Genomic DNA, 27,574 nt, shown 5'->3' on the forward strand with positions numbered 1-27,574 from the left:
ATAAATTATCTTAATTAATCATGAGTTGATTATATCAAATTAATTTATTGGAGCTTAATTTAATTAGGTCTGATCAGGTCACTTTGGTGGCTCGAATATAAACTCAGATAAATTATATGAGTCATAATTTATGAAATTTGTAGGAATAAATTAATTGGATAATTGTATCATTATCATAGTTTGCAAAATCGCGATCCGGATTGTAGGATTGTACGATCCTACGATCCGAAAATCCAAAATATATCCAGGATCGTGCAGAATCACTTTTTGCAGTAAAATCGCAACAGGATCGGTAGGATCGAAACATAATCGGAGCAGAATCGGAGCAGGATCGGTGGAAGCTTTAAGAGGTCATAACTTTTGACTCGGATTGAACCACGGGGCCTATAATATATCAAATCAAAACTCGTTCAGAGATCTTTAATAAATTTCAAAGTTTATTCTTAACCACCCTATTTAATATCATTTAAATCCTTTTTAGATATCTAGAAGATTTTATCTTTTTTTTTATTATCTTTTTTTCATCTTATTAGGGTTTTAAATTATTTAAACATATGTTTAATTATTTTTGAGTTAGTTTTTATCAATAATATTCTGTCATTTCTTTTTCCAAAATAATGAGTTTTTAGATGCCTAGTGTCTAGTATTGTGTGGCATCAACTAATGTTTCGAAAATTATTTCCGACATTCATATTTGAATCAAATGATTCAATAACTTCTGTTATATATGTTAGGTGCTTTGTTGGCCTTTAAATTGAATTATCTTATAAACCAAGGAAATATTTTTGACATTGAATGTGTTATTATTATTGTGTTAATAGAAATTTTATATTCTTTCATTTTATGATATGAAAATATAAATATTATTACTATGCGAGAATGATAGTTGAATTACAAGTTAATTTAAATTTGTATATGTAGTAATGTAATTTGAGGTGTTGAGTGTAAATGATTGCATATATATATACAAAATTAGTTATTTATTTATATGTAAATAAGTTTTTTAGGTATTTTTTTAATTATTAATCATGTATGATAAGATTTTAAGGGTTTTTGGTAGGATCGTACGATTCTACGATCCGATCCTAACCGATCCGATCCTGACCATAAATTGATTCCACGTAGAATCGTGATTCTACAAACTATGATCATTATATATGGAAAGTTTATATCAGAATCTTCTTGATATAATAAGATATGATATTATTTGATAATCCATTAATTTATGGAAAAGCGATAATTACATATCTTAGTTTGGAATTATCTAATCTTTCTAGACTACTTTATAAATAACATAGTCCAGTAGAAAGTTGTGACCACACTCACATAATAATCCTACGTTTGAGTTTGAGAAAACACCAGAGAAGGCTTGGAGGTATAACGTGTAGATCTAGTGTAGAAAAGAATTGTTAAAGCACGCTTCAAGGGTAATATCTAATTCTTTGTGTGTTGTGATTAATTATTCATATTAAATACGTAGAATATTCACGATCCTATGAAGTAGAGATTATTAGAATCGCAAGAAACTAATTTTGAGATTTGATATTCTTGACCATAGCTTTCATTAACAATAAGGATTCACACAAGCATTCAATCGAACAAGAACCAAGCACAAACATGTCATAGAAATAAAAGGCAGGCATATCCATAACGTTTTACATCAATTCACATCACAACTACTCTCTAGTTCTAGAACAAAGAAGATCTACTTCATTGCAAAGAAATAACAAACCAAGAATACAAAATAAAACATTCTATACAACTCTAAATGGAAGATAAAGGAGAAGAAATGTTTATCACAGAGTTTGTCGGTGTCTTCGAGATGCTTCCTTGCCCCGAAGGCGGACAAATGTGCGGATTGACAAAAACGAAAGCTCTAGGGTTTCGCCTAGAGGGGAAAACTCTTTCCCAAGAAAAGGGGTGGAGGCCCAAATCAAAGATGTGTCAAGAGGGGAGAAAATCCTCTTATATAGGGGCGGGGCCGTGTGCCTTGGCCATCGAACTCACATGGCCATGCCTTTTGGCACGGTCGGGCTGTGCACACCACGTAAGAGCCCACACAGCCGTGCCTGGTGGGCATGGCTGGGTCGTGTGCACTTCTAGAATAGAGAGGCACAATCATTTCATTTGGTACAGCCTGCCCGTGTGCTCTTTTGGAATGTCCGACACGGCCATGCCATTTGGCATAGCCTGCCCATGTGGCCTCTTATTAAGGAGGCATGGTCGTGCCTCCTGGTACGGTCGTGCTTCCTGGCATGGTCATGCCTCCTCGCACGGCCAAGCCATGTGAATCTCTGAAATGAGGGGCATGGCTTGCCCATTGCTGGTTTCCGGAAGAGCTTTTCCCTACATTCTTCATCTGATTTCACTCTTTTTCACTCCTTATTAATAAAAGCACAGAAAGAGCAAATCTCTAGGCAAACGAGCAATAATGCTAAAAAAAATGATGAAAAGAAGTGTGATAACATAAATTAAATATAAGAAATGCAAGTGAATATGCATTAATAATGGTCTAAATGCATATATAACATACAGATCACACCCCAGACTTAAATCTTTGCTTGCTCTCAAGTAAAAATCTGTAATCTAAATCCATGTATCAATGTAATGCATCATAATCCCTAGTGACTTAATCTAACTCTATCAAATAGTATCATTGGTGAGCATGATATCAAAATAATTTGAGTATGACCTAAGAAGTAGTTATCCTTGCTCGATACAATGAGTGGCCAAAGCTTTTCAACTTTCAAATTGTATGTCAGTCAAGTCATCATCTAACTAATTTCCTTGTAATCTCGGTGATAGGCACTTACCTGCCACATGCTTAGTTTATCTTTCTCAAACTACCTAAGGTATCAAAGGTATGCTCAAAATCAATAGAATCTTAGCATTTATTTTTCCAGTAACTTAACTCGGTCTCAAAGGGGTAAATTATTAGATTCCACTCACGACAACTATTTGTAATCGCTTATTCAATTCAATTTTTTTATATATATAATTTCTATTTTTTATAGTGCTTTAATAGTGTAGCACTAACACAAATGCAAGTGTATATACATGCAAATGTTAGGATACGATTTTTTTCAAATGAATTTAATTGATCTAAGTCATATCGAGTAACCATAATATAGTTTAGGAGATCACCTTAGGACACGAGCACTAGCAAGTTTTATGAATCATGACTCTTTACAAAGTTACCTACTGTTCAAACTTGGCTAAGTGGAGAGAAATCCTAAAATTAGGCTAACATTAAAATATTTCCAATAAAAGTAATGTTCACTTCATGCTATTAAAGATAGAGAAAAATTATTCATTAAGCATACTAACACTAAGGATTGAAAACATAAGTGAAGAATAAACGTGCTAGAATTTTTACAATAAGGAATAAACAATTATAATGTGATGAATGATATAACTAGAAAATTTTATTATACAAAAAGAAAATATGACAAAAAACTAACGCCAAAGTTATTAACTTCTCCATCAGGTAATCGCACTCTTCCTAATTTCTGAATCCTACAAAAAAAAACAAGAAATATTAAGAAGAGGGATTAGGGTAATGAAAAAGAAAGGAAAGGAAGTACTAAAATGAAAACAAGAAAAAACTTAGGTCGCCTCCCAAGAAGCACTTATTTTAAGTCATTTGTTCGATCCCTTATTAGGCTCATCAAAATGTTACCCTTTGATGGGTAAGATATTTCAAAACCCTCTTAACCTAGGATTCTCAATTTTTCAACAAGTATGCTATCCTTCAAGGGTTCAACACTATATTATCCTTGTGACTCCAATGCAAGGCCTGTGGTCCAATCTATCATTAAGGGACTCCTGGCCTATAAGATTTTTACTCTAACCCTCTGTTTGGATGGGGTGAGGCAAGGTTCATTAATAGAAGGGGATGGAAGGGGAAGGGAGGGGAAGGAAGGAAAAGTAATATATTTATCTTACCCTTGTTTGGAAGAGAGGGGACGTTCATTTGAGAGGAAAGGGATGGAAATGAAGGTTAAATATATAAATTTACAAAAATATCCTCTTATTTTTTTATTAAATCTGCATGTGAAAATATAAATAAGGATAAAATTGGAATAATTTCTCCTTACCCTTCCTTACACTCCAATTTGGGGTGTAAGGAATTTTGCTGATTCCCGAGCATGCAAGGGGAAGCTTTACCCTTCTCTCCCCTTCCCTTTCATGACTCACTCTCTCCCAAACAAGTGTAAAAATTCTTTTTACCCATGTTTACCTTTCCCTCCCCTTTACTCACCTCCTCCCAAACAGAGGGTAAAGTTCAGATTTTCCTTTTAATTTATAGTGTTTAAAATTTAAAATTTTATATACTCATGTAGTATAAATTTTTTTTAAGTAGATGTTGATTAAAAACATAACAAAAAGGAATGTAGGCGTCTGGATTGAATCTAGGCGTCTGCATCTCTAATCCAGATGCCTAGATCGATGAGATGTGCACAGACATGTAGCGTCCCACCCTCAGCATAGCAATGTGTCTCTATATATCTATATATGCGCGCGGACAATATGTATTTTCTGGTTTTTTAATTTGTTATTTAGGAGAATTTAAGAGTTAAGTTATAAAATAAAATGGCATCTCACTGTGTGCGCGGTAAAATATCATTTCTCTAACATAAAATCAATTAGTAAATAATTTATTAAAATAAATAAATAAATTGACCATATAGAATTCTTAATCGTTTAAAAATATAAAAAATTAAGTAATCAAATAACATCTGATTAAGCACATAGCTTAGTTCTATTTTAGGCGTACCTATTTTTTAAATTAGATATCCAAGTCATTGCACTATTTGAATATCATTTTTTTAAAACCAATTCCGTAATCTCTGATTTCTTCGTAGTCCCTTCTACAATTTATATGTCGGATCACAGTTAAAATCCGGCTAAAATTAGTTATAATCTTTTCTCAGTTTATCTTTTTATCTAAGTTATAGTTTTGAGTCGAAGCAAGTAGTCAGAAGCCGCCAACGGTGTGTCGCAATCCCTGGTCTCTTCCGTAATTTGCACATTCAATCACGGTCGGTGTGATTCCGACAATAATCCGACGTACAAATTATAAAAGGGATCAGAGATTACGGACCAGAGGATCTGGTCTCTAGAAAGTGAACCCAAGAGAGATCGCAACCAATTTTGATGAAATTCCAATTGTAATCAAATGTACAAATTATGGAATGGACAAAAAAAAAATTAGAGATTACATACCAAAGGATCTAAGCTCTATTTTTTTATTCAAGTACTAGCTCCTAAGGAAAGTGAATCATAAAATTTATCTATGATTCGATATGTAAATTAAGAAAGGGATCCCAAAGGGATCATAGACTATAAGGACATCTGTAATAGAGAGTTTATAGCATAAGATTTATATTAGGGCATTTGTAGTGGGAGGTTTATAGCATGTAATTTATACTATAAATCTCTCAATATAAACCCCTCCCTCACTACATAGGTGGGGTTTATAGTTTTTTTTATAAACCTGTATCAAAATCTTGGGACCGGGTTTATAAAAAAAAATAGTAGAGAGAGAATAAAGAGATTATTTTAAAAAAAATGAAATTTTTAAAAGAGAGAGGTTTTATGATAATAAAGAATGATTTTTAAAAGAAGTAAGGTTTTTAATTTTTGATGTGACAGAGCATAAAGCTCTTTAAGAGGTTTACGACTACGGATGTCTTTATACACCTTTCATTATAAACTCCACCCCCACTACATGAGTGGGGTTTATAGTATTTTTTATAAACCGATCCCAAAATCTTGGGACCGGTTTATACCTTAGGGCATCCGTAGTCATAAACCACTTAAAGAGATTTATGCTCTGCCACATCATTGTCACATCAAAAGTTTAAAATCTTACTTCTTTTAAAAATCATTCTTTATTATCATAAAACCTCTCTCTTTTAAAAACTTCACTTCTTTTAAAATTCTCTCTCTATCCTCTCTCTACTGTTTTTTTTATAAATCTGGTCCCAAGATTTTGATATAGATTTATAAAAAAAAACTATAAACCTCACTTATGTAGTGGGGGATGAGTTTATATTGAAAGATTTATAGCATAAATTGCATGTTATAAACCTCCACTGCAGATGTTCTAAAAAAAAATAAAAAAATTGCATGTCAATCTTAGCGTCTAATTATTTTTTAAAATTCATTTTTTACACCGGCTATTTTTGAAATAACAGTTATTTTTAGAATAACGACTATTTTTTTACCCATAAATTATCTTGCAATGTTTTATTTTTTCCCATCAACAATAGTAATCCACCTCTGCTTTTATTTTGATCCTATCATCTTAATTTTTATCTAAAATGGATGAAAATTATAATAACTCTTTTATGAATTATTTTAATTCTTCAAATATTGAAGGAAGATCATCTTCTCAAAATTCCACTGTTCGTCCTACACAATACGTGTATAATTTTGTATAACATAATAATTGAGGACGAGGGGGATGCAGTCGGAAATTGGTCAGATAAAGATGGTAATGATCCTCCTGCACAGATAAATCAAAGTTAGACAGAAGAATTCCGAGAGTACATAAGGAAAAATTGTGAGCTACGTGATAATCAAGTGCATCATCAACTTCGAGCCGACTTAGTTGAGCACATATAGACACACTATGGCTGCGATGAATAAAGAGTAATTTATTAATTTTGAAGCACTTAATTATCTAATAATATTTTATTTTATACAATATATTGTAATACTTCATGCAACTCTTAATCTTGCACCACTTCTCTTTATTATGTGATCAATAAATTTATTTATTTATTTTTAGCAAATTATTATTTTTACATAAATAAATGTAAAAAATTTAAAATACTAATAAAATTATAAATTAAATTAAAATATTAATTATTATTATATATAGAGTAAATGAAATTATAAATACAAATAAGTGAAAAGTAAAAATAAAAATAAATACATTGATAGTGGGGTTATAAAAAGTTATTGGAAAGTTTATAATAGTGAAAAGAGGTTTTTAAAATGAGTGGAGTTTTTAATTTTTGATATGATAATGATATGGTAAAGTAAAAATCTCTTCAAGAAATTTACGATTACAATGCCTTTTGATCTAATCTTAGGAAGATGAACCTTAGAGAAATTATAATCAATTTTAATAGAATTTCAACTGCGATTCAATATGTAAATTACCAAAGAGAGCAGAAAAAAAAAACTCAAGAATCGCAGATCAGAGAGAATATGGGCTCTGTTTTTTTAGTCAGGTACCGTACAGCTAGCAAGGAAAGTGAATCGGAAGGCGCATCACGAGTGATTTTGTGAATTCCAAAGCGGCCAATGTGAAAATCAACCGTTCACATCAACCGTACTGGGGCGGCGTTAAACTATTTTAGTCATCAAGGGTTAAGAAAATAGGAACGACGGTCTCCTCGCTCGTCCTCGTCATGATACGGAAATCCGGCGACAAGCGGCGACAGCCGGCGGTATGGCGGCGATGCCGCACTCTCCGCTCCCTGAAGCAAATGCACGCCCTTATGGTCGTCCGCGGCTTCCTCTCAGATGCCTCCTCCCTCCGCGAGCTGCTCTTCTCATCGTCTGTGTCCGTCGCGGGCGCCGTGACCTACGCCCTCCAGTTGTTCGACCAGATCCCCCACCCGGACCTCTTCATGTGGAACACCGTCATACGCGGCGCTTCCCACTGGACGCCCTCGGCCGCCATATCCCTCTTCTCCCGCATGGAGAGGGCCGGCGTGAGGCCCGATAATATCACTTTCCCTTTCCTACTCCGCGCCTGCACCAAGCTCTCCGAGAGCTTCCTGGGCTCCCAATTTCATGCCAAGATCACAAAATCCGGTCTCGAGTCTGATTCCTTCGTCAGGAACGCCCTGATCAACATGCACGCCAGTTGCGGCGACTTGGCGGCAGCGTCTGCGCTCTTCGATGGACCTGCGCGACACGACGTCGTCGCATGGTCCGCGATGATCGCGGGATACGCGAGAAGAGGTGAGCTGAGCGTTGCAAGGCAGTTGTTTGAGGAGATGCCCTCCAAGGATTTGATCTCCTGCAATATTATGATCACTGCGTATGCTAAACAGGGGGAGATGGCTATGGCCCGGCAGTTGTTCGATCAAGTTCCTGTGAAGGATGTTGTGTCGTGGAATGCGATGATTGCCGGCTACGTGCACTGCAGCGAGCACAGGCGAGCTCTGGAGGTGTTTGAACAAATGCATCTTGCTGGAGAGCAGCCTGATGAGGTTACCATGCTGAGCTTGCTGTCTTCCTGTGCTGATGCTGGTGTTATGGATGTCGGTAGGAGGATACATGGTTCCCTGATGGAAATGTGTTCCAGAGGCGGGTTTTCGATACGCCTCAGCAATGCTCTGATAGACCTGTATGCAAAGTGCGGGAGCATTGAAAGAGCCATAGAGATATTCGTCGGCATGAGGGAAAAGGATCTGTCCACTTGGAACTCGATCATCGGAGGACTAGCTGTGCATGGACATTTTCGAGATTCAATCAATATATTTGAGAACATGATTGGAATGAAATGGAGACCAGATGAGATCACTTTTGTGGGTGTCTTGGTTGCTTGTAGTCATGGTGGGATGGTCGAAGAGGGAAAAAGATACTTCTATCTTATGCAGAATAAGTATGGGATCGAGCCAAATGTTAAGCATTACGGTTGCATGGTAGACCTACTTGGGCGTGCAGGGTTACTGGAAGAAGCATTTGAATTTATAGATCATATGAAAATTGAGCCGAACCGAATAATATGGAGGGCACTGCTTGGATCTTGCAGGATTCATGGCAATGTCAGGTTGGCTGAGAGAGCTAATGAAGAATTGCTGAGGATGAGGAATCATGCTAGTGGTGACTATGTGTTGCTATCCAATGTTTATGCTTCAAGAGGAGAGTGGTGTCGAGCAGAGCAAGTGAGAAAGTTAATGGATGATAGAGGTGTTATCAAGGAGATTGGTTCTACTCTGTTAGATACTGATGGCAAAAATTTTAATTTCATGCCAAAGAGGAAGCCTGGTTTAAGGATCAATGTGGCTGCTTAGTCGATATTCACTTTGACCTGGTATGTTTCGGAATACTGGTTCTCTTAGTCTGAGAGATTCCATATAAAGGATCAGAAATGTTGTCTTTGCTGTCCGCAAGCAACTTTCTTGAAGTGTTACTATGGATTAAAATCTGTTTTTGAAATTTTCCAAATTGGCAAATAGACTGCAATGTTGTCTTGTTGTACTGGGAGGATAAACAACTTACGCAATATCGATGACAGTCTTTACTTGCAATATGGATGATCATGGGATCTACCACAATGGAACTCTTAAGAAAACAAGAGGTAAGCTCTCATTTTCCTTAAATTTTTTGCAACTAAGCGAATAAATAGGAAAGAGTACAGGTAGATGTTGTGCCTATTTCTCAGATTTGCAGCATTAGAAGTTTCAAGTTTCAATTGTTTTCAAAGTGTTCAAAGTAGACAATATTGTTATTTACTTTTCTAGTGCAATATCTCAATGTTAAGCTGATTAATATAACATTTGCAAGGATGAAGAGAAAAAACAAATCTATATCAACATTGTGTTTATCTAAGTATGCAAGCAGACGGGATAAAGGTGTTCTCCCCTTGTTTATCGATCAATCCCTTCAGGCATCCTCAATTTTTACTTTGACACTAGCATGAAAACCAGGATATGGTTCGTATCCACATATATTTTTCAGAACCTGGACTTATGAACCTGTGTTAGTTGTTTCCATGCAACATAGTTGCAAAAAAAAATATAGAATTTTGGTAATTACCTCTAGTAAAACGAAGAATGGAGCTGTCAGCAAGGTCTCCACAAGGTTGTCAAGGAGAGCTGGAGCTCTTTTCTGCCAGACACAAAAAAATATAGGTCAGTTGTTTCTAATTAACAATTGTCTTGTTGCAAAAAAATAAAAAAAAATGGAGATGAAGTTACGAGGGAGTACCTCAAAGAGTAGGTGACCTAAAATTTGCGCCGTCCAGCAAAGTAGCTGAGCCGCCAGAACAACCTGTATGGGAGAATCCCATGATCATTATGTTTCAGCTAGACTTGAAAACTCAAGCATACATTAGCTTCTAATTCGATGTGTAATCTTGTTCATTAGGATGACAAAACATAAAGCATCAAAGACCTAATCTTCTATATTATGATCTGTTGTTATGCTTTATTAAATACTAAATAACATGTACTAAACCTGTTTTATATATCAAACACAAATGATTCTGAAATTGTGAAGGTTTTGTGCAGCGCCCTTACAATTTGCTGTGCAAGTTAGTTCGCTAAAAAATGAGTTTCAAATCATTTTGTAGAAACAAAGCTCTTGAATGCCCTAGTCAAAACAAGTTAGTTACTTACCTTTCATTAGAATTGATGTTATTACTTTATCATTGACATGCTCTGGGGAAAGTGAACGAGTAAACTCATGTGCTAGGAACAAGATATATGATATTGTAAAAGTCCTATGGAATTTTGGATCTTGTTTTCTTCGACCTTATGATTTTATGGTATTTCATATCGAGTTACCTGGTCCATATTTATGAAGTTCAAAGAGTCAGGTTGGTTCTCGAATCTGACAGATTGCTATTGTTTTAATTGCAGGGAAGAGGAATGTTTGATCAGCTGTTGCTGTTGCTGTTGCGAGTAACTTATAAATACCATTCAAATGCGATCGAGCATGCGAGCATATGAATATGAAACTTCCTAGAAGCAATGCCAAAGATATTGAGAAGTAATATTGAAGAAATCATGCATTGACTGACTACGCAAAGTCATCATACCTTCCAGGCAAGAGAAAAACCAAGCTGGCTCGCAAGGCAGCCGCTACCAATCCAGCAGAGGATGCAAAGAACAGCAGCAAGGGATCCAGCTTTCCGGTCCATCGACACATAGAAAAGTCCAAGCATCACCACAAAGACAAACCCAAGGTCGAGAGCCAGGACCTCCCCTCCAAGCCAGGCAGGGAGGAAGAAGATTGGAGTGGTGAAATGGAAGAGGATAAGAGAGGTGTAGAAGATCGGCCAGACGAAGAGGCTGTGGATTACAACATTTGCGGGGTTGCTGTGGTATGCTCCATAGAATTCAAAATGCTTCTCCAAATCCAACAGATCTTTTGCCACCAGTGAGAAACAAGGCAGCCTCTGCCTTTGGCATTGAGACATTGTGGCCATTACTGAAGAAACACACACAACTTCTCGAGAGGAGAAGATCTGCTGAACTCTACAGTATGCTAAAATTACAGTTTTTTATCCCTTTTGTAGTCGTAGATGATGAGAAGGAAGATTAAAATGGAAAATTTCGGGATATGACCCTGCTCTCTGATGTCTGTGGGTAGGTAGACGATGCATTGAATCCGTTGGCTTTATTATTTTCTGCACACTGTTTTCACTTAAGCCCTGTTTACTTGGGAGGATTGAAATGAAAATTGTAGACAAATTCACGGTTCCTCTGCTTACTTCATAAAAAAAAAATAAGGTGAATGCTTTCCATTCATCTGTTTATCTAATGGACAAATGAATTTAGGAATCTATTTGCGGAATTTTTTTATTTTAATAGTTTTTTTTCCTCCCTGATTCGGCAGGAAGTAATTGCCTTCCTCCCAACTCCCTTCTGTACATCTGGATTTCCTATATATACATACATATATAATAAATATTTAGTGTTAATTTTTTTAACAAAATTTATTAGAGGTGAAGGTTATGATAAATTTTTATTTTTTTTATTTTTTTCAAATATAAATTTTAAAAAAACTAAAGATGAAACAACCTTTTTTTGAAAAAAAAATGAATAATAGTTTAAATTTATCAAGAAAAAAATATCATTAAAATTTTTTTCCAGACCATCTGTTTATCCCCTAATTATTATAAAAGGTCATTTATGAATTAATCTTACAAATTCTTAAAAAAAAAAAATAAATCCGCAATCTTAGCGGGCCCTAGTGTCGGCCTCACGGATATGAAGGAAGGTAAATGTAGATACACAGATCATAGATACACGGTACGATAAACCTCATGTCATCAATCCCTGATAATCGATTCCTGACTATTATGCCAAAAATATTATGCGTCCACCGTCTTCACTACACTGTGAGACATGCAAATTCTTTTTAGTTTGTATTCAATATCCAACTCTGCTATTCACTGGCGGAAGCAGGGGGGCGCGAGGGGGTGCGGAAGCACCCCCTTCCTTTTGAAGAAAAAAAAATAATTATGATTAAAAAATTGAGGGCATAATTATAATTGTTTAAAATTATTGGACTTTTTCACAAAAGTGCCATTAAAAACACCTTTTTCCCTTTCTTGTTTCGATCCTTTTTCTGCCACAGTAAAATCTTTTTTCTGCCACAGCCAAGTTTCGTTTTCTTTTTCATCAGCCGCCGAACCCTTTTTTTCCAATCTAATCCTTTCTAATTTCTTCTTTAAATCAAAAACCTTAATCGCATTAAGAGATCTCATTATTTCCCCCTCTCCAGTCTCCCTAAACCGTTGCCCTCATCTTTATCGTCTCTTCACTTCGTCGACGCTTCACGCCAGTGACACCACTACTGTTCACGATTAGCCTGTTCCGTCGACGTCGCTGCCAGCCTGCCACTATCGACGCTGCTGCCATTGTGCTCCGCTGGTGATTCTCCACAACAAGCAAAATCTCTTCAATTTTAGGTGAATTTTGTTCCTTATTTCATCTAATTTCTAATTTCATGATTTATATTTGGTAGTACATTAATTGTTATGTTGATTGTATAGATTAATAATTTTGAGAAATTGACATAGGTTATGGAGAAATTTTTAAAACGAAGTATTGAGTCTTCTAAGAATTCTATGGAAGAAAATAGTAAGAAAAAATATTCTCGTGTTGAATTCAACCCGGATGATGTTGTTAGTGACCCAGGGCTACGCAAACCAATTAATGAATTTGATATTTCTATTAGAGATCAGATTCGAAGAGAATATTTGATTAGAGGACCTTGTCAACCATTTGGTCATAGTTATCCCCAAAGACAATTTGGTAAAGAGCATAGAAGTTTCCAAGTTGCTTGGTTTAAAAAATTTTCATGGTTAGAGTATAGCATATCAAAAGATGCAGCTTTTTGTTTTTGGTGTTATCTCTTTAAAAATTCTCATAGAGGATGTCGAGTTGGAGATGAGGCATTTACTAATTCAGGGATGACTAATTGGAGAAAAGCAATGGAAGTATTTAATACGCATGTTGGTGGTGTAGCTAGTGCTCACAATGATGCGAGAACACAACTTGAGGCTTTTAAAAATCAACGACAAAGTGTGTCACATTTGCTACAAGCACAGGGGCGTGAAATGGAGGTTGCATATCGCACTCGATTAACGGTAACTTTAGATGTTACACGCTTTCTTTTGAAACAAGGTTTGCCTTTCCGTGGACATGACGAGTCATTGAATTCTTCAAATAAAGGTAACTTTCTTGAATTGATTGAGTGGTATACCCAAAGAAATGATGAGGTTGCCAAGACCATGAATGAAAATGCCCCTGGAAACAATCAAATGAAGTCTCCAACAGTTCAAAAGGATTTAACACAGGCTTGTGCTGCTGAAGTCACAAATGTCATTCTTAATGATATAAAAGATAATATATTTTCTCTTATGGTTGATGAGTGTCGAGATATTTCAGTCAAAGAACAAATGGGAGTTGTTTTAAGATACGTGAACAAATATGGATGTGTTATTGAAAGATTTCTTGCTATTGTACATGTGTCTGACACTTCTGCTATTTCTTTAAAGAAGGCTATTGATGAATTGTTTGCAAAACATAAGTTGTCATTATCAAGATTGAGAGGTCAAGGATACGATGGAGCTTCAAATATGCGAGGTGAGTATAATGGATTGAAGGCTCTTATATTGAAGGAAAATTCATATGCAAGGTATGTCCATTGTTTTGCTCACCAACTTCAACTAGTTGTTGTTGCAGTTGCTAAAAGTAATCGAATTGTGAGTGATTTCTTCCAATATGTTACTATGATTGTGAATATTACTGGTGCTTCATGCAAAAGAAAAGATAAGTTTAGACAACTTGAACATGATAGACTTGTAGAATGTTTGGAGAAAGGAGATATTGTTAGTGGCAAAGGAAAAAAATCAGGAAATCAGTTTAAAACGACCAGGGGATACTCGTTGGGGTTCACATTACATGACTATTATCCGTTTGATGTCTACGTGGACTTCTGTTTTACAAGTGCTTGAAAATGTGTATGATGATGGTACTAATGATGATAATAGTGGTATCGCCACCAGTTTAATTGATAAGATGGAGAGTTATGAATTTGTGTTTGTGATGCATTTGATGAAATCTTTATTGGGAATCACAAATGAATTGTCACTTGCCTTACAACAAAAGGATCAAAACATTGTACTAGCTGTCAGTTTGATCAAGACAATGAAAGTTCGATTACAAAAATTGAGAGAGGAAGGATGGGAGAATTTTTTGGACGTCGTCAACAAATTTTATAGTAACCATATGATCCCAGTACCGAATATGGAAGAAAATATGAGAACTCGTGGTCGCAGCAGACGTAATGGACAAATGATTACTAATTTTCATCACTATCGTGTTGAAATTTTTTATCAGGTATTATTTTTAAATATTTTATTGAATTTAATTTCTAATAATGTTTTTTATTCATTTTTTACTGTTACAATATTAGGTTCTTGATATGATGGTTCAAGAGATGAGTAATCGGTTTTCAGAATCAAGTACGGAGGTACTTACTTGCATTGCTTGTTTAGATCCAAAGGACTCTTTTTCTCAATTTGATATTGGTAAGCTACTCCACCTTGCTGAACTTTATCCGGAGGACTTTTCATTAACTGATCGTGCAATACTTGAGGACCAACTTGAGACTTACATTCAAAATGTACGAGGTGAATTTTCTATGATTGAAGATTTGGGAAGTCTTGCTAAAAAGATGGTTGAAACGGGGAAGAATACAATTTTTCCATTGGTATATCGTTTGATCGAGTTAGCATTAGTTTTACCAGTTGCAACTGCTTCTGTTGAAAGAGTTTTTTCTGCGATGAAAATTATCAAGACTGATTTGCGTAATAGGATGGGGGATGAATGGATGAATGACAGTTTGGTAGTATACATCGAGAAGGACATTTTTGCTACAATTGAAAATGAACAAATTTTACAACATTTTCAACAGATGAGCACTCGTAGGATCCAGCTGTCTCCTCTTGTTTGTATGTCTAGATCTGATGCTGATGGTTCAAGTATTAAAAAATAATTACTTTATTGGTATGCACATATTTTTATATTTGTATTTAGTACTGTTATCTTTGAATATATTTATTTGATAGTAAAAAAAAATTTTAGTCTTTCTTTAAGCACCCTTCTAAATTTTTCTCTGGATCCGCCACTGCGGCTATTGCATTTGATGGTAGTTAGAAAGAACATTTATATTGTTCATGACAATTTTATATTTTCCAATCTTTCAAGATTTGTTTTCAAGACAACCATAGTTCAATAGCTAAGAAAGGGAGTTGTGGGAGCTTGCTCTTTGGCCATAACTTTAAAAATCTTTTCGCTTAATGAAAAAATCATAGTGAATGACAAATGAAAGCTTCTATGAGGTGAAAGTTGTTTCCCTACCATCGGCTCTACTCCTGCGCAAACCCCCCACTTCCAAGTTCCATCACCAACTTGTCTCCGTCACCTTCATGGTCATTATGTCAGTCAGCTCGGCCTACCTCTACCCCATAGTCATGATGGGGGCGAATCTTCTAGACCCAAAATTCTTGATCCCCCCTGGACCACATATCTCATATAAAACTCTCTCTCGCGTGCAAAGCGCGTGCACGCGCCCAATCACAAAAAAGCCCTAGCCTCTCGATTTCCAACTCCAGCGTCGCCTCCCTCCTGCTGCCTCCTGTTAGGACCAAAAGTAGCTAGAGGGGGGGTGAATAGCTCGTCGCGTGCTCGTCGCTTGGCGTTGCTTGTTTCTTCAAGGATATGCAGCGGAAAATAACAGAAACAATCACACAACGCTAACAAGGTTGGTTTACTTGGTATCCACCTCACAAGAGGTGACTAATCCAAGGATCCACACCACGCACGCACCCTCCACTATGAAAACACTCCTTTTCGGTAACTACCGAGGGCGGAGAAGCCCTACAAGACTCTCAGTACAAGAAGAAAGGAAAGGGAAACGAAATACAAGCGCAAAGCTTACAATGAGTACAGAAAACCCTAACCCTAGCTTCTCTTCTTGCCTTTGATCCGCCTCTTGACTTGGAAAGCTTCCAAGATCCTTCAAGAACTGGCGATCTGATCTTTGAGAGCGCTGTGGAGGAGTTGGCGAGAGATCTGGAGTGAATCGGAGAAGAGATACCGAAGGAATCGTGCGCCTGCGGGCTTTATCGACGCCAACGGTCGGATCCCGATCGATTCGAATGTTCCCAATCGATCGGGGAAGCTTTGGATCGATCCACGGATCGATCCAGAGCGCCTCTGTGCTCTGGGAAAAACGCTTGGATCGATCCATGGATCGATCCAGCGCTTATCGCGCGAAGCAGCCGCGTCCCAATCGATCCACTGATCGATTAGGACATCTGGATCGATCCACGGATCGATCCAGAGGCTCTCTGTTCGCTAGGAAAGGCTTGGATCGATCCATTGATCGATCCAGCTCCTGGATCGATCCAGTACTTGATTTTTGCCCAAAACCAAGTCCCAAGCCTACCAAACCAACACCCGGTCAACCTTGACCTGTTGGTACACCATGCCTAGCATCTGGTCACTCCTTTGACCTGCTAGGACTTCCCACCAAGTGTCTGGTCAATCCCTTTGACCCACTTGGACTTTTCTATTCATGCCAAGTATCCAGTCAATCCTTTGACCTACTTGGACCAGATGTCCGATCATCCTTGATCCATCTGGATTTTCCCTTGCCTGGCTTCACTCACCAGGACTTTCACCTAGCTTCACTCACTAGGGTTTTCCATCTGCCTAGCTTCACTCACTAGGGCTTTCACCTGGCTTCACTCACCAGGACTTTCACCTAGCTTCACTCACTAGGATTTTCAATCTGCCTAGCTTCACTCACTAGGACTTTCCTTCTGCCTGGCTTCACTCACCAGGACTTTCACCTAGCTTCACTCACTAGAGTTTTCCATCTGTCTAGCTTCACTCACTAGGGTTTTCAATCTGCCTAGCTTTACTCACTAGGACTTTCCTTCTGCCTGGCTTCACTCACCAGGACTTCCATTCTACCTAACATCCCAGTTAGGACTTCTCAGTCAAGTATCCGGTCAACCTTGACCTACTTGACTCTTCTTCAATCAATTTCTTATTGTCAAACATCTAAACTCAAACCAAGACTCAGCTTGGTCAACCAGGTCAACCTTGACCTGAGGGATGTTGCACCAACAATCTCCCCCTTTTTGATGTTTGACAATACCACAATAACACTTACAATATCCCATGTAAGTTAGGCTAATCCTATAGCCTCAATCTTCATGCCACTAGGCAATGAACACATAAATTAAGCTCTTCATTCTCCCCCTAAGAGGGCACACTCCCTCTAGGTAATGAAAGCCTAACTTACACTCATTCACAGGTCCTTTCATTCTCCCCCTATTGGCACACATCAACCCATCTTTGGGCACACATCAACCCATGCCCCAATTTTGAGTACACATCAACAAATCCATTTGTTAACGACTCTCCCCCTGAAGAGTTGCTCATCGTTGTTCACAACATCACTCGTTGTGATCAACACGATAATGAAGGTCACATACCTTCATTTATCCCTAACTTCTCCCTCAATGTAGACAAATACTCAACCTTGAGCATTTTCTAACCACGTGAGTTCCCACTTGATATAATGAGGATATCCACTCCCCATTTCAAGTTCAAAAGCTCATACATGAGCATTTTCTTTACAGAAGGTTAACCACCTTCCAAGGTTCATGAAAAATAATTTTTTCATGTCTTTAAAGAGTCCCTCCCCCTAAAGACATGGTGGTAACTTCTGTCATTGCACCAACAATGACTTGGAATCCCTAAACCTTTAGGAAACCCAAATTTAGAAGTTTTGAGGTTCAAATACTCAAAATTTGAAACAAACCTCAACCTAAACTTCAATGAAGCCTTTCTTAACCAATCCATCCTTGTTTTCACATGAAAACACCCTTTGTATGTATACAAATGTATTTCAGGGGTTTGGAATAGTTTCCTAGACTCAAAGGGGTTCAAAGATGCTGAAATCAGGCCTTCCCAGCCAAAATCAGCAACTTGGATCGATTGGAGTTGGGATCCAATCGATTGAACCTTTCTGAATCGATCCACTGATCGATTCAGACTCCCTGGATCGATCGGCTGATCGATCCAGCGAGCTTCTGCTCGCGGGAGACTTGCCTTCCGAATCGATCCACGGATCGATTCAGGCACTCCAATCGATCCACGGATCGATCGGAGCTCTGATAGTTGCTGAAATTCCATTTCAGTCAACTTCAGAAACCCCTAGAAAATTCTACAAAAATCCAAAAATCATGAAATTTCGTGTAGACATTATTTAGGGCATACTTAATCATGGAAAAATAGATTTCTATGAAAATACATCATATTTTCAAAGATTGACACAAACTTAAGAACTTGCAAAAAAACTTTAGTGTTTTCTTCAAGTTTGTGTCTAACTATTCAATGGTGATTACTATCAAAAGATAACCTTCACCAAGGTTTTCCAAACTTATTTTAAAAACATTTTAAAAACCAATATCCCACCATGTTCCTTGGGCTTAATGCACATGACTTGTACATTAACTTTCCAATGATGGGAAACACATAACTATGTGTTTTGATGTGTTTTGATGAACTTAAAACTCAAAAGAATGCACTAAATCAACATCTTGAGTTTTGTTCATCATCCTAACATCTCACTTGTATCTAATGTGCACTGAAACACATACAAGTCATCTTATAGGTCTTTGTGAGATGTAGATTTTGGTTTTGCCCTAATCTAGGGATCATGCATATCTATCTAGGCATTTTAAAGATATTAGACATCCACCTAGGATGTCACTTGTTAATAAGTGTTGCTAAAATGCCATTTGTCCTTAATTACAAGGAATTAAACTAATGCATGATAATGTTAGGGCATACATCAAAATAAAATAACTTTCAAAAGAAAGATTCCTATAACTACATGATGTATGAAAGTCATGACATGGTATTTTTGGATTTTGCATAATAAAACATGAATGCAAAAATAAACATGATGTCATGGCATATGATGGGCAAACAATCATGGCAAGATTTAACATAAATAAAATATACCTAGATCAACTATCTAAGTATCCTTAAAAACTTAGCTAAACTTACAACTTAAACCTAGATTGCCCTAAAGTGCTTCATGAAAATGCCAAAGCCTAAATTGGCATTTCTAATTCCCTTGATTAATTTATGCCAGTTGAAATTAAGCATATCCTCAAATGTTGACATATTTCATTTTTCACCAGAGTAGCACTTTTAAATTAAGGCCCGGATTGCCTTAAATTTCCTAAGAACATACCAAACTCCCAACTTGGTAGTTCTTATGAATTTCCCAATATGTGTCATTTAAGATTAAAATCAATTCTTCCACCATTAGGCACATTTTACTCTTTCAAGGAGTAAATAATAATTCCATTTCATTTTCAAAGGTTAACAAAAACCTTGAAAATGCTCCTTGAGTGTCAATTTCCTTAAAGTTGGGTTAACTACCCTTCTAATCGGAGTTGACACTCTCCAACCCATCTATGGGATAGAGAAGATGCTCCTAGGAACCCAACACCTATTGGTGCTCCTTGGATGCTCTAGGTACTCACTAGGGATAACTTCCCTAGATACCTTCCTAGTGACCTTGTTGGGCTTCTTAGAAGTCTTGGTCACATTTTCTAGGTCAACTCTAGGGATAGCCTCCCTTGTGACCTTGTTAGTGACTTTCTTAGACTTCTTAGAAGTCTTAGTCACTTTGGTTGCAAAAATACTTCTAGGGATATCTTCCCTTGTATCTTTGACTTGACCTCTAGACTTAGGGTTTGTTCCATAGCTATATGGAACCCTATGATAACTTGGCACATCCTTTTTAGTTTTGGGTTTGTATCCCAAACCTCTATGGCCATTGAATGACTTTTGCACCCCTAAACCTAGGCTATGCTCATTTTGCCCTAATAGGATATTTTCCATCCTTTTTAGGGTCTTTTCAATTTTATCAAGTCTTGATCTCAAGACTTGATTTTCTCTCACTAAGTCCTTAGTATTTGATTTTTCATTTGATCCATGAGCATTTTTGTTCTTGGACACGTATCTATTATCCTTAGTGTTCTCGCCCAAGTGTCTATCTACCTTCCTAACCTTAGGTTGGGTAGTTTTGGCATGTAGGGCCACATGCTTTTCCTTAAAGCCCTCATGCTTTCTATTCTTATGGTAAATTGCATTAAAATGATAAAAATTAGAACTATCATGCTTTTTATCATAATGTAAAGGGGTAGGCTCAATAATAGATACCTTCTTCTTTACCTTGGAGGCTCCCCCTTGACTAGTGCCTCCTTGAGCCTTGACCACCTTCTTCCCCTTGGGACATTGACTTGTAATGCCCCTTTTGATTGCAAGAGAAGCATATAATATGCTCCTTGCTCTTCTTTGTGTTGGGGATGATCTCCTTGGGCTTCACCTTGCCCTTAGGTGTCACTTTGCCCTTCTTCTTGGCCAATTTAGGGCACTTGCTTTTGTAGTGTCCATGTTCCCTACACTCAAAACATATAATATGATTTTTATTATTAATTGAAATATTTATACCTTTGTTTGTAGGGGTGGCATTTTCTTTGGATCCGGAGGTAGAAGCTTCCTCTTGATCGGACCTTGATTCTCCTCCATTTGATTTTTCTTGACTTGTGGAGGTAGAATCTTCTTCCTCCTCTTTGTCTCTTGACCCGGATATAGAAGCTTCTCCTTCTTCTTGATCCGGCGTCACCAAGGATTGCTCCCCCTCAATCCTAGAGGTGGAGGCTTCATCATCTTGAATATGAAACAAGGAGTATGCTCCCTCCATGTTCCCTTCGTTGCATTCCCTTGAGGATGAAGCTTCTTGGATTTCCTCTTCTTCGGAGGTTGAGCATCTCTCAACCTCGGAGTCCTCCTCTTGGTCTTGCTCCAAAGAGTCACCCTCTCTGGTTACTTCTTGCTCTTGTACAGTGGAGGGGATCTCTTCATGAAGCTTGGCCAATTTGCTCCATAATTCCTTTGCATCTTCAAATTCTCCAATTTTGCAAAGGATGGTGCTTGGCAATAAATTGACCAAAAGCTTGGTCACTTTGTCATTTGCATCGCACCTTTGGACTTGCTCCGAGCTCCATTTGCTTTTCTTGAGAAGCTTGCCCTTGGAGTTTGTTGGAGCTTCAAATCCTTCCATCAGAGCAAATCATTGCTCTATCTCCATCATAAGAAAGTTTTCGATCCTTGATTTCCAAGAATCGAAGCTCGTGGAAGTGTATGGTGGAGCCACCCTTGTGTCAAATCCAAGTCCATCTTGGAATTGCATCTTGAAGTTGAGCCTTTTGATTTCTTTGACTTTGATGAATTTGCTCCAACTTCTTCACCCTCTAGCTTTTCTTGATATGCTTGACCATTCCGGCGATGATTCCGGTGAAGAGCGGCCTCTCTCTGATACCACTTGTTAGGACCAAAAGTAGCTAGAGGGGGGTGAATAGCTCGTCGCGTGCTCGTCGCTTGGCGTTGCTTGTTTCTTCAAGGATATGCAGCGGAAAATAACAGAAACAATCACACAACGCTAACAAGATTGGTTTACTTGGTATCCACCTCACAAGAGGTGACTAATCCAAGGATCCACACCACGCACGCACCCTCCACTATGAAAATACTCCTTTTCGGTAACTACCGAGGGCGGAGAAGCCCTACAAGACTCTCAGTACAAGAAGAAAGGAAAGGGAAACGAAATACAAGCGCAAAGCTTACAATGAGTACAGAAAACCCTAACCCTAGCTTCTCTTCTTGCCTTTGATCCGCCTCTTGACTTGGAAAGCTTCCAAGATCCTTCAAGAACTGGCGATCTGATCTTTGAGAGCGCTGTGGAGGAGTTGGCGAGAGATCTGGAGTGAATCGGAGAAGAGATACCGAAGGAATCGTGCGCCTGCGGTCTTTATCGACGCCAACGGTCGGATCCCGATCGATTCGAATGTTCCCAATCGATCGGGGAAGCTTTGGATCGATCCACGGATCGATCCAGAGCGCCTCTGTGCTCTAGGAAAAACGCTTGGATCGATCCATGGATCGATCCAGCGCTTATCGCGCGAAGCAGCCGCATCCCAATCGATCCACTGATCGATTATGACATCTGGATCGATCCACGGATCGATCCAGAGGCTCTCTGTTCGCTAGGAAAGGTTTGGATCGATCCACTGATCGATCCAGTACTTAGTTTTTGCCCAAAACCAAGTCCCAAGCCTACCAAACCAACACCCGGTCAACCTTGACCTGTTGGTACACCATGCCTAGCATCTGGTCACTCCTTTGACCTGCTAGGACTTCCCACCAAGTGTCTGGTCAATCCCTTTGACCCACTTGGACTTTTCTATTCATGCCAAGTATCCAATCAATCCTTTGACCTACTTGGACCAGATGTCCGATCATCCTTGATCCATCTGGATTTTCCCTTGCCTAGCTTCACTCACCAGGACTTTCACCTAGCTTCACTCACTAGGGTTTTCCATCTGCCTAGCTTCACTCACTAGGGCTTTCACCTGGCTTCACTCACTAGGACTTTCACCTAGCTTCACTCACTAGGATTTTCAATCTGCCTAGCTTCACTCACTAGGACTTTCCTTCTGCCTGGCTTCACTCACCAGGACTTTCACCTAGCTTCACTCACTAGGGTTTTCCATCTGCCTAGCTTCACTCACTAGGGTTTTCAATCTGCCTAGCTTTACTCACTAGGACTTTCCTTCTGCCTGGCTTCACTCACCAGGACTTCCATTCTACCTAACATCCCAGTTAGGACTTCCCAGTCAAGTATCCGGTCAACCTTGACCTACTTGACTCTTCTTCAATCAATTTCTTATTGTCAAACATCTAAACTCAAACCAAGACTCAGCTTGGTCAACCAGGTCAACCTTGACCTGAGGGATGTTGCACCAACACCTCCCTCCAGTGCCGTCTCCCTCCCGCGACCTCCCTCCAACATCGCCGACCTCCAGCGCCGCCTCCCTCCAGCATCGGGGACCTCCAGCAACCTACCTCGTCCTCCACCTCGAGCAGCCACTAGCGGCCCCGAATTCCCTCGCTTCCGTGACCTAGAAGGATTCCAGCGACCTCCATCCTTAGCATCGTGTGGAACAAAGCAAGAACCTTTTCGATTGTTGCTTCTGTCATTTCGCCAATGTAATTAGGTAATCATTGTTGAAAAACTTCTCATATTTTTTTGTGCTACTGATCCTTCTCAGAAAGCTAATCCTTTGAACTATAGTTTATTGCTGCAATTTCGATTCCCTTTTTCATTCAACCTCTCGATTTATGTTTCCTCCTAGTCATATTAGATGATTTCATCTTTTTTTGTGGCAATGATCTTTCTCATAAAACATATTCTTTGAACTATAGTTGATTTAGTTAAAGATATTACAGTTCATGTTAGATGATTTAATCTTTGTCTGTCAATCAGTTAGTTGCAAACCAAATTTTGTTTGCTTGGAACATTATTTAGTAGTGCGGCGACAATTCTAATTTACCTAAATTTTTTATAATTAAAATTTGATTTTGTATATACAATTTGAGTATTGTTACTTACAGTTTGTGTATTTCTTACTTTCTTCCAACAAAATTAAGATGTCTTTAATGCCACTAATAGAATGGGGTTTTCAAGTTATTGTCCAAAATTGACAATTGGCTTGCCTAATAGTGCTACTTCTCGATTTTCACAAGTGTAATTGTTGTAGTTACTAGTGATTTTGAACTTTGTCGACAAGTTCCCAAGCTTAGAGATGTGCTTCCATACCTTTTCTTTGATGTTATATATATTTTTCTTTCTTGACAGTCCAAGATAGACATACAAAAATTGTACATAAATTTGTTATTTTTAGATGTTTCTTTTGTAGCTGTTTTTTAGACCAAAATTCATTATTTTTTTCAGCCAGATCAAAGTAATTATCATGGAGGGTGAATCTACAAGTTATCGTCATTTGAATTTTGAAGAAAATGAAGCTAGTCGAGAAGGTGACTTTGATGTTATTGATGAAGATAATAAGATTCATATTGAGAATGTATGGAGTTTCAATATATCGAATTTTACTTTTTATACATTTTTCTTTGTTTGTTTGATTTTATAGGCTTAAACATTGAAATATATTTGGATATACCACAAATGGGGTTGGAATTTGATACAGAAGAAGATGCATATCAATTTTATTTGGCATATGCTAAAAAAGTTGAATTTCGTGTAAGAAGAGGTAAAATTCACAATGATAAATTGGGTAAATTACTTGATAGAATTTTTTATTATTGTGTCCAAGACAAAAGAGGAAAAGACAAACGATATCTTTATGTCAAAGCAAGTCATGATGAAACTAGGTTTGATTGTGAGACTAAAATGAAGATTAGTAATCGGAAAAAAAAACAAGTTTAGTGGTGCAATTTGTTAAAGAGCATAATCATTATCTCTCAAGTCAAAACAAAACTCACCTCTATAAAAGTTATAGAAATATATCTTTTTCTGCAGCGAAACAGATTGAAATTGCAAGTAATGTGAGAATCCCCCCAAAAGCATCTCATGATCTTATAGTGAGACAAGTAGGTGGGAGGGAGAATTCAGGATTTATTCTTAAGGATTACAAAAACTACTTACAATCCAAAAGAACAATAAATATGAGAGTTGAGGATACAAGAGGTGTATTGGAGTATTTACAAAAAAATGCAGTTTGATGATCCTAATTTTTTGTATGTTATTCAAGTTGATGAAAATGATTTGATTACTAATATTTTTTTGGTCTGATGCTAAAATGAGAGTTGATTATGCTAATTTTAAATATGTTGTTTGCTTTGACACAACCTACAAAAAAAAACAATAAAAGTTTGCCAATTGCGTTGTTTGTGGGTTTTAATCATCATAAATAATCGATACTTTTTTATGCTGCTTTATTATATGATGAAACTAGTTTGACTTTTGAGTGGTTGTTTAATATATTAATTAAAGCTATGGGTGAGAAAAAACCAACTACTATTTTTACAGATCAAGATGCAGCAATAGCAAAGGCATTAGCTTCTAGATGGCCTGAAACATATCATTGTTTGTGCATTTGACACATTTATCAAAATGTCGCCATACATTTGAGTGAAATTTTTTCTCATTTTAGAGACTTTGCTAAACATTTTGCCTCATGTGTATATGATTTTGATGAAGTGAAAGATTTTATTTCAGCATGGAACATGATGTTGACCAAGTATGCACTTGAAGACAATGATTGGTTGAGATGCATGTACAATATAAAGAAAAAATGGGTTTTAGTATATGGACGACAAATATTTTATTCAGATATGACTACAACCCAAAGAAGAGCATGAATAGTATTGTAAAAAAATATGTCACTTATAAACACAAGCTTTTAGACTTCTTCAATCACTTCCAAAGACTTCTTGATGATCGTCGATATGAGGAATTAAAAGCTGATTTCAAATCAAGTACAACTGTTCCATATTTAATGTTTCCAATTGAGATTTTAAAGCATGCTAGTGAAATTTATACTCCTGAGGTATACAAGTGTTTTCAACATGAGTGGTGCTTATCTCATGATTCTAGTCTTGAAATTTGTGAGGATGTTGATACATTTACAAAATATAAAGTTACTCCTCACAAAAAGAGAAACCATCATATAGTTACACTTGATAAGAAGTCTGAAAAAATTGAGTGTAGTTGCAGAAAATATTAATTTGTTAGAATTTTGTATTCTCATATTCTGAAAATATTTATGTGGAATAATATCATGAAGATCCCAAGTCAGCATGTACTGAAAAGGTGGACAAGAAAAGTAAAAATTGAATATTTTTAAGTTAATGATTCAATGACCAACAATGCTAGTTTGGATCCAAAAGTACTTCAAACCATGCGATACAAAGATTTGTATGGATTGAATATTCAGTTGGTTACCAAGACAGCAAAAAGATATGACACTTACAAGGTTGTTAAAAATGTTATATTAAGCTTGTGTAAAATGACGGATGATAAGTTACAAATTAATGAATCTAATATCCAACAATCAAAAGTGAGCCAAGAATCTTGGGAATTTGATTATGATGAAGGGAACTCTACTGGAGTGAAAGGAATTAAAACCAAGAAGAAAACAGTCTCAGGTAAAAAGTTGAAATGTGGGTTAGAGAAGATTTCAAGGAAAAGAAAAGCATCAAGTAAAACAAATCAAGCTTCAACGATTGTAATGGTTTCTACTCCATAACTTCCAAATTTTTATTTATTGTTACATTTGAACAACTTAAATCAGTCTTTTTTTTTATAAACACAGGGTGTAGATCAAACTATTTTCAGCATGACCATCGTACAATATAACCGAATCAATGAACAAGTTGGTATTTTTTTACTTATGTTAATCTAAGAAAATTTATGTTAAACTATCTAAAACTGTATTTTATTTTTTTTGTTTTAGCCTATAAATTTCGTGCCAACAATTGGTAGCTCCATTGATAGTGTTAGTATGACTGAAACTTAATTCCCATCATTATTGGCATCACAACTTTCTCAGGTATTTATTTTTAATATAAATTCACGATCTTCATTAGATGGCCTAATTTAATACTGATCGAACATACTACCAGTGAGGTTCATTCATTATAAGATGGCATTTCAACCTACTACCATACCACTTTCCTTGGCCCTTCTTTATATCATTCACTTTCTGTTAGTATTTATTTTGTTTCTGCTTGCTACCTAGAAAGCAGAATTGACTAGTATAAGATATTTGTGTTCCAATCAGTGTGCTCTGGATAGTTTTAATTTGAAGTATCATTCAATTCAGATGTTTCACATTGATTACTTGATAAAGTTAAAAATGAAAAAGTTAAGTACCTTCTTCCCGAAATTCCTTAAGTTTCTTTTGAGACGAAACTTCTTCAAGATGACCTCTCTTTGAGCAAACCTGTTTTGGTCTATGCCACTACCATTGTCGCTTCCACTTCCGTTTCTGTTTTCTGGGTCACACTGTCCTGCAATACCATTAGCACCCTCAATATTCAGCACTGTTACTTCCATTTTTTCGATTGCTGCACTGATTACTACCTGAATTGCTTTCATTAATGCTATAGTTAGCTGCATTCCCCTCAAATTTCCGTCATTATTGGCATCACAACTTTCTCAGGTATTTATTTTTAATACAAGTTCACAATCTTCATTAGATGGCCTAATTTAATACTGGTATTTATTTTATGTACAAATTACACCATTTAGTAATTTAGCTTGGTTTTTTAAATAGTTTATAGTTAAGTATACACTTGATAATGTTTTACTATTATGTCATAGGTGCATCAACCATCTCATCTTGATTATT

General features: G+C 37.0%; 3 protein-coding genes and 1 long non-coding RNA gene across 4 annotated transcripts; 2 read left to right on the forward strand and 2 right to left on the reverse strand.

Annotated features, from left to right (window-relative positions):
* Window positions 1-7,356: 7,356 nt before the first annotated feature.
* LOC122045765 (pentatricopeptide repeat-containing protein At5g15300-like) lies at window positions 7,357-11,455 on the forward strand. Its single transcript, XM_042606128.1, has 2 exons — window positions 7,357-9,328; window positions 10,611-11,455. The coding sequence occupies exon 1, from the start codon at window positions 7,425-7,427 to the stop codon at window positions 9,039-9,041; it is 1,617 nt and encodes a 538-aa protein (XP_042462062.1). The 5' UTR covers window positions 7,357-7,424; the 3' UTR covers window positions 9,042-9,328; window positions 10,611-11,455.
* On the reverse strand, window positions 9,576-10,022 carry LOC122045766. Its single transcript, XR_006130109.1, has 3 exons — window positions 9,958-10,022; window positions 9,787-9,858; window positions 9,576-9,711 (listed from the first exon to the last, which is right to left on the reverse strand). It is a non-coding gene; the product is annotated as an uncharacterized LOC122045766 (long non-coding RNA).
* LOC122048319 (2-hydroxy-palmitic acid dioxygenase MPO1-like) lies at window positions 10,671-11,179 on the reverse strand. The gene is made up of 2 exons (XM_042609904.1): window positions 10,790-11,179; window positions 10,671-10,712 (listed from the first exon to the last, which is right to left on the reverse strand). The coding sequence occupies exons 1-2, from the start codon at window positions 11,177-11,179 to the stop codon at window positions 10,671-10,673; spliced, it is 432 nt and encodes a 143-aa protein (XP_042465838.1).
* Window positions 11,456-13,171: 1,716 nt separating the features above from the next.
* LOC122048320 (zinc finger MYM-type protein 1-like) lies at window positions 13,172-15,261 on the forward strand. Its single transcript, XM_042609905.1, has 3 exons — window positions 13,172-14,012; window positions 14,212-14,603; window positions 14,680-15,261. The coding sequence occupies exons 1-3, from the start codon at window positions 13,172-13,174 to the stop codon at window positions 15,259-15,261; spliced, it is 1,815 nt and encodes a 604-aa protein (XP_042465839.1).
* The last annotated feature ends 12,313 nt before the right edge of the window (window positions 15,262-27,574 follow it).

Source organism: Zingiber officinale, chromosome 2B, assembly GCF_018446385.1.
Source record: "Zingiber officinale cultivar Zhangliang chromosome 2B, Zo_v1.1, whole genome shotgun sequence".
In the NCBI taxonomy this organism is placed as follows: Eukaryota; Viridiplantae; Streptophyta; class Magnoliopsida; order Zingiberales; family Zingiberaceae; genus Zingiber; species Zingiber officinale.

Coding starts and splice junctions, on each gene's coding strand:
- LOC122048319 (XM_042609904.1), bottom strand. CDS start 11,179: ATGGCCACAATGTCTCAATGCCAAAGGCAGAGGCTGCCTTGTTTCTCA. Junction 10,713..10,789: donor GTTTTTCTCTTGCCTGGAAG/GTATGATGACTT, acceptor CATTGCTTCTAG/GAAGTTTCATATTCATATGC.
- LOC122048320 (XM_042609905.1), top strand. CDS start 13,172: ATGACTAATTGGAGAAAAGCAATGGAAGTATTTAATACGCATGTTGGT. Junction 14,013..14,211: donor TATGATTGTGAATATTACTG/GTGCTTCATGCA, acceptor CTGTTTTACAAG/TGCTTGAAAATGTGTATGAT. Junction 14,604..14,679: donor GTGTTGAAATTTTTTATCAG/GTATTATTTTTA, acceptor TTACAATATTAG/GTTCTTGATATGATGGTTCA.
- LOC122045765 (XM_042606128.1), top strand. CDS start 7,425: ATGATACGGAAATCCGGCGACAAGCGGCGACAGCCGGCGGTATGGCGG.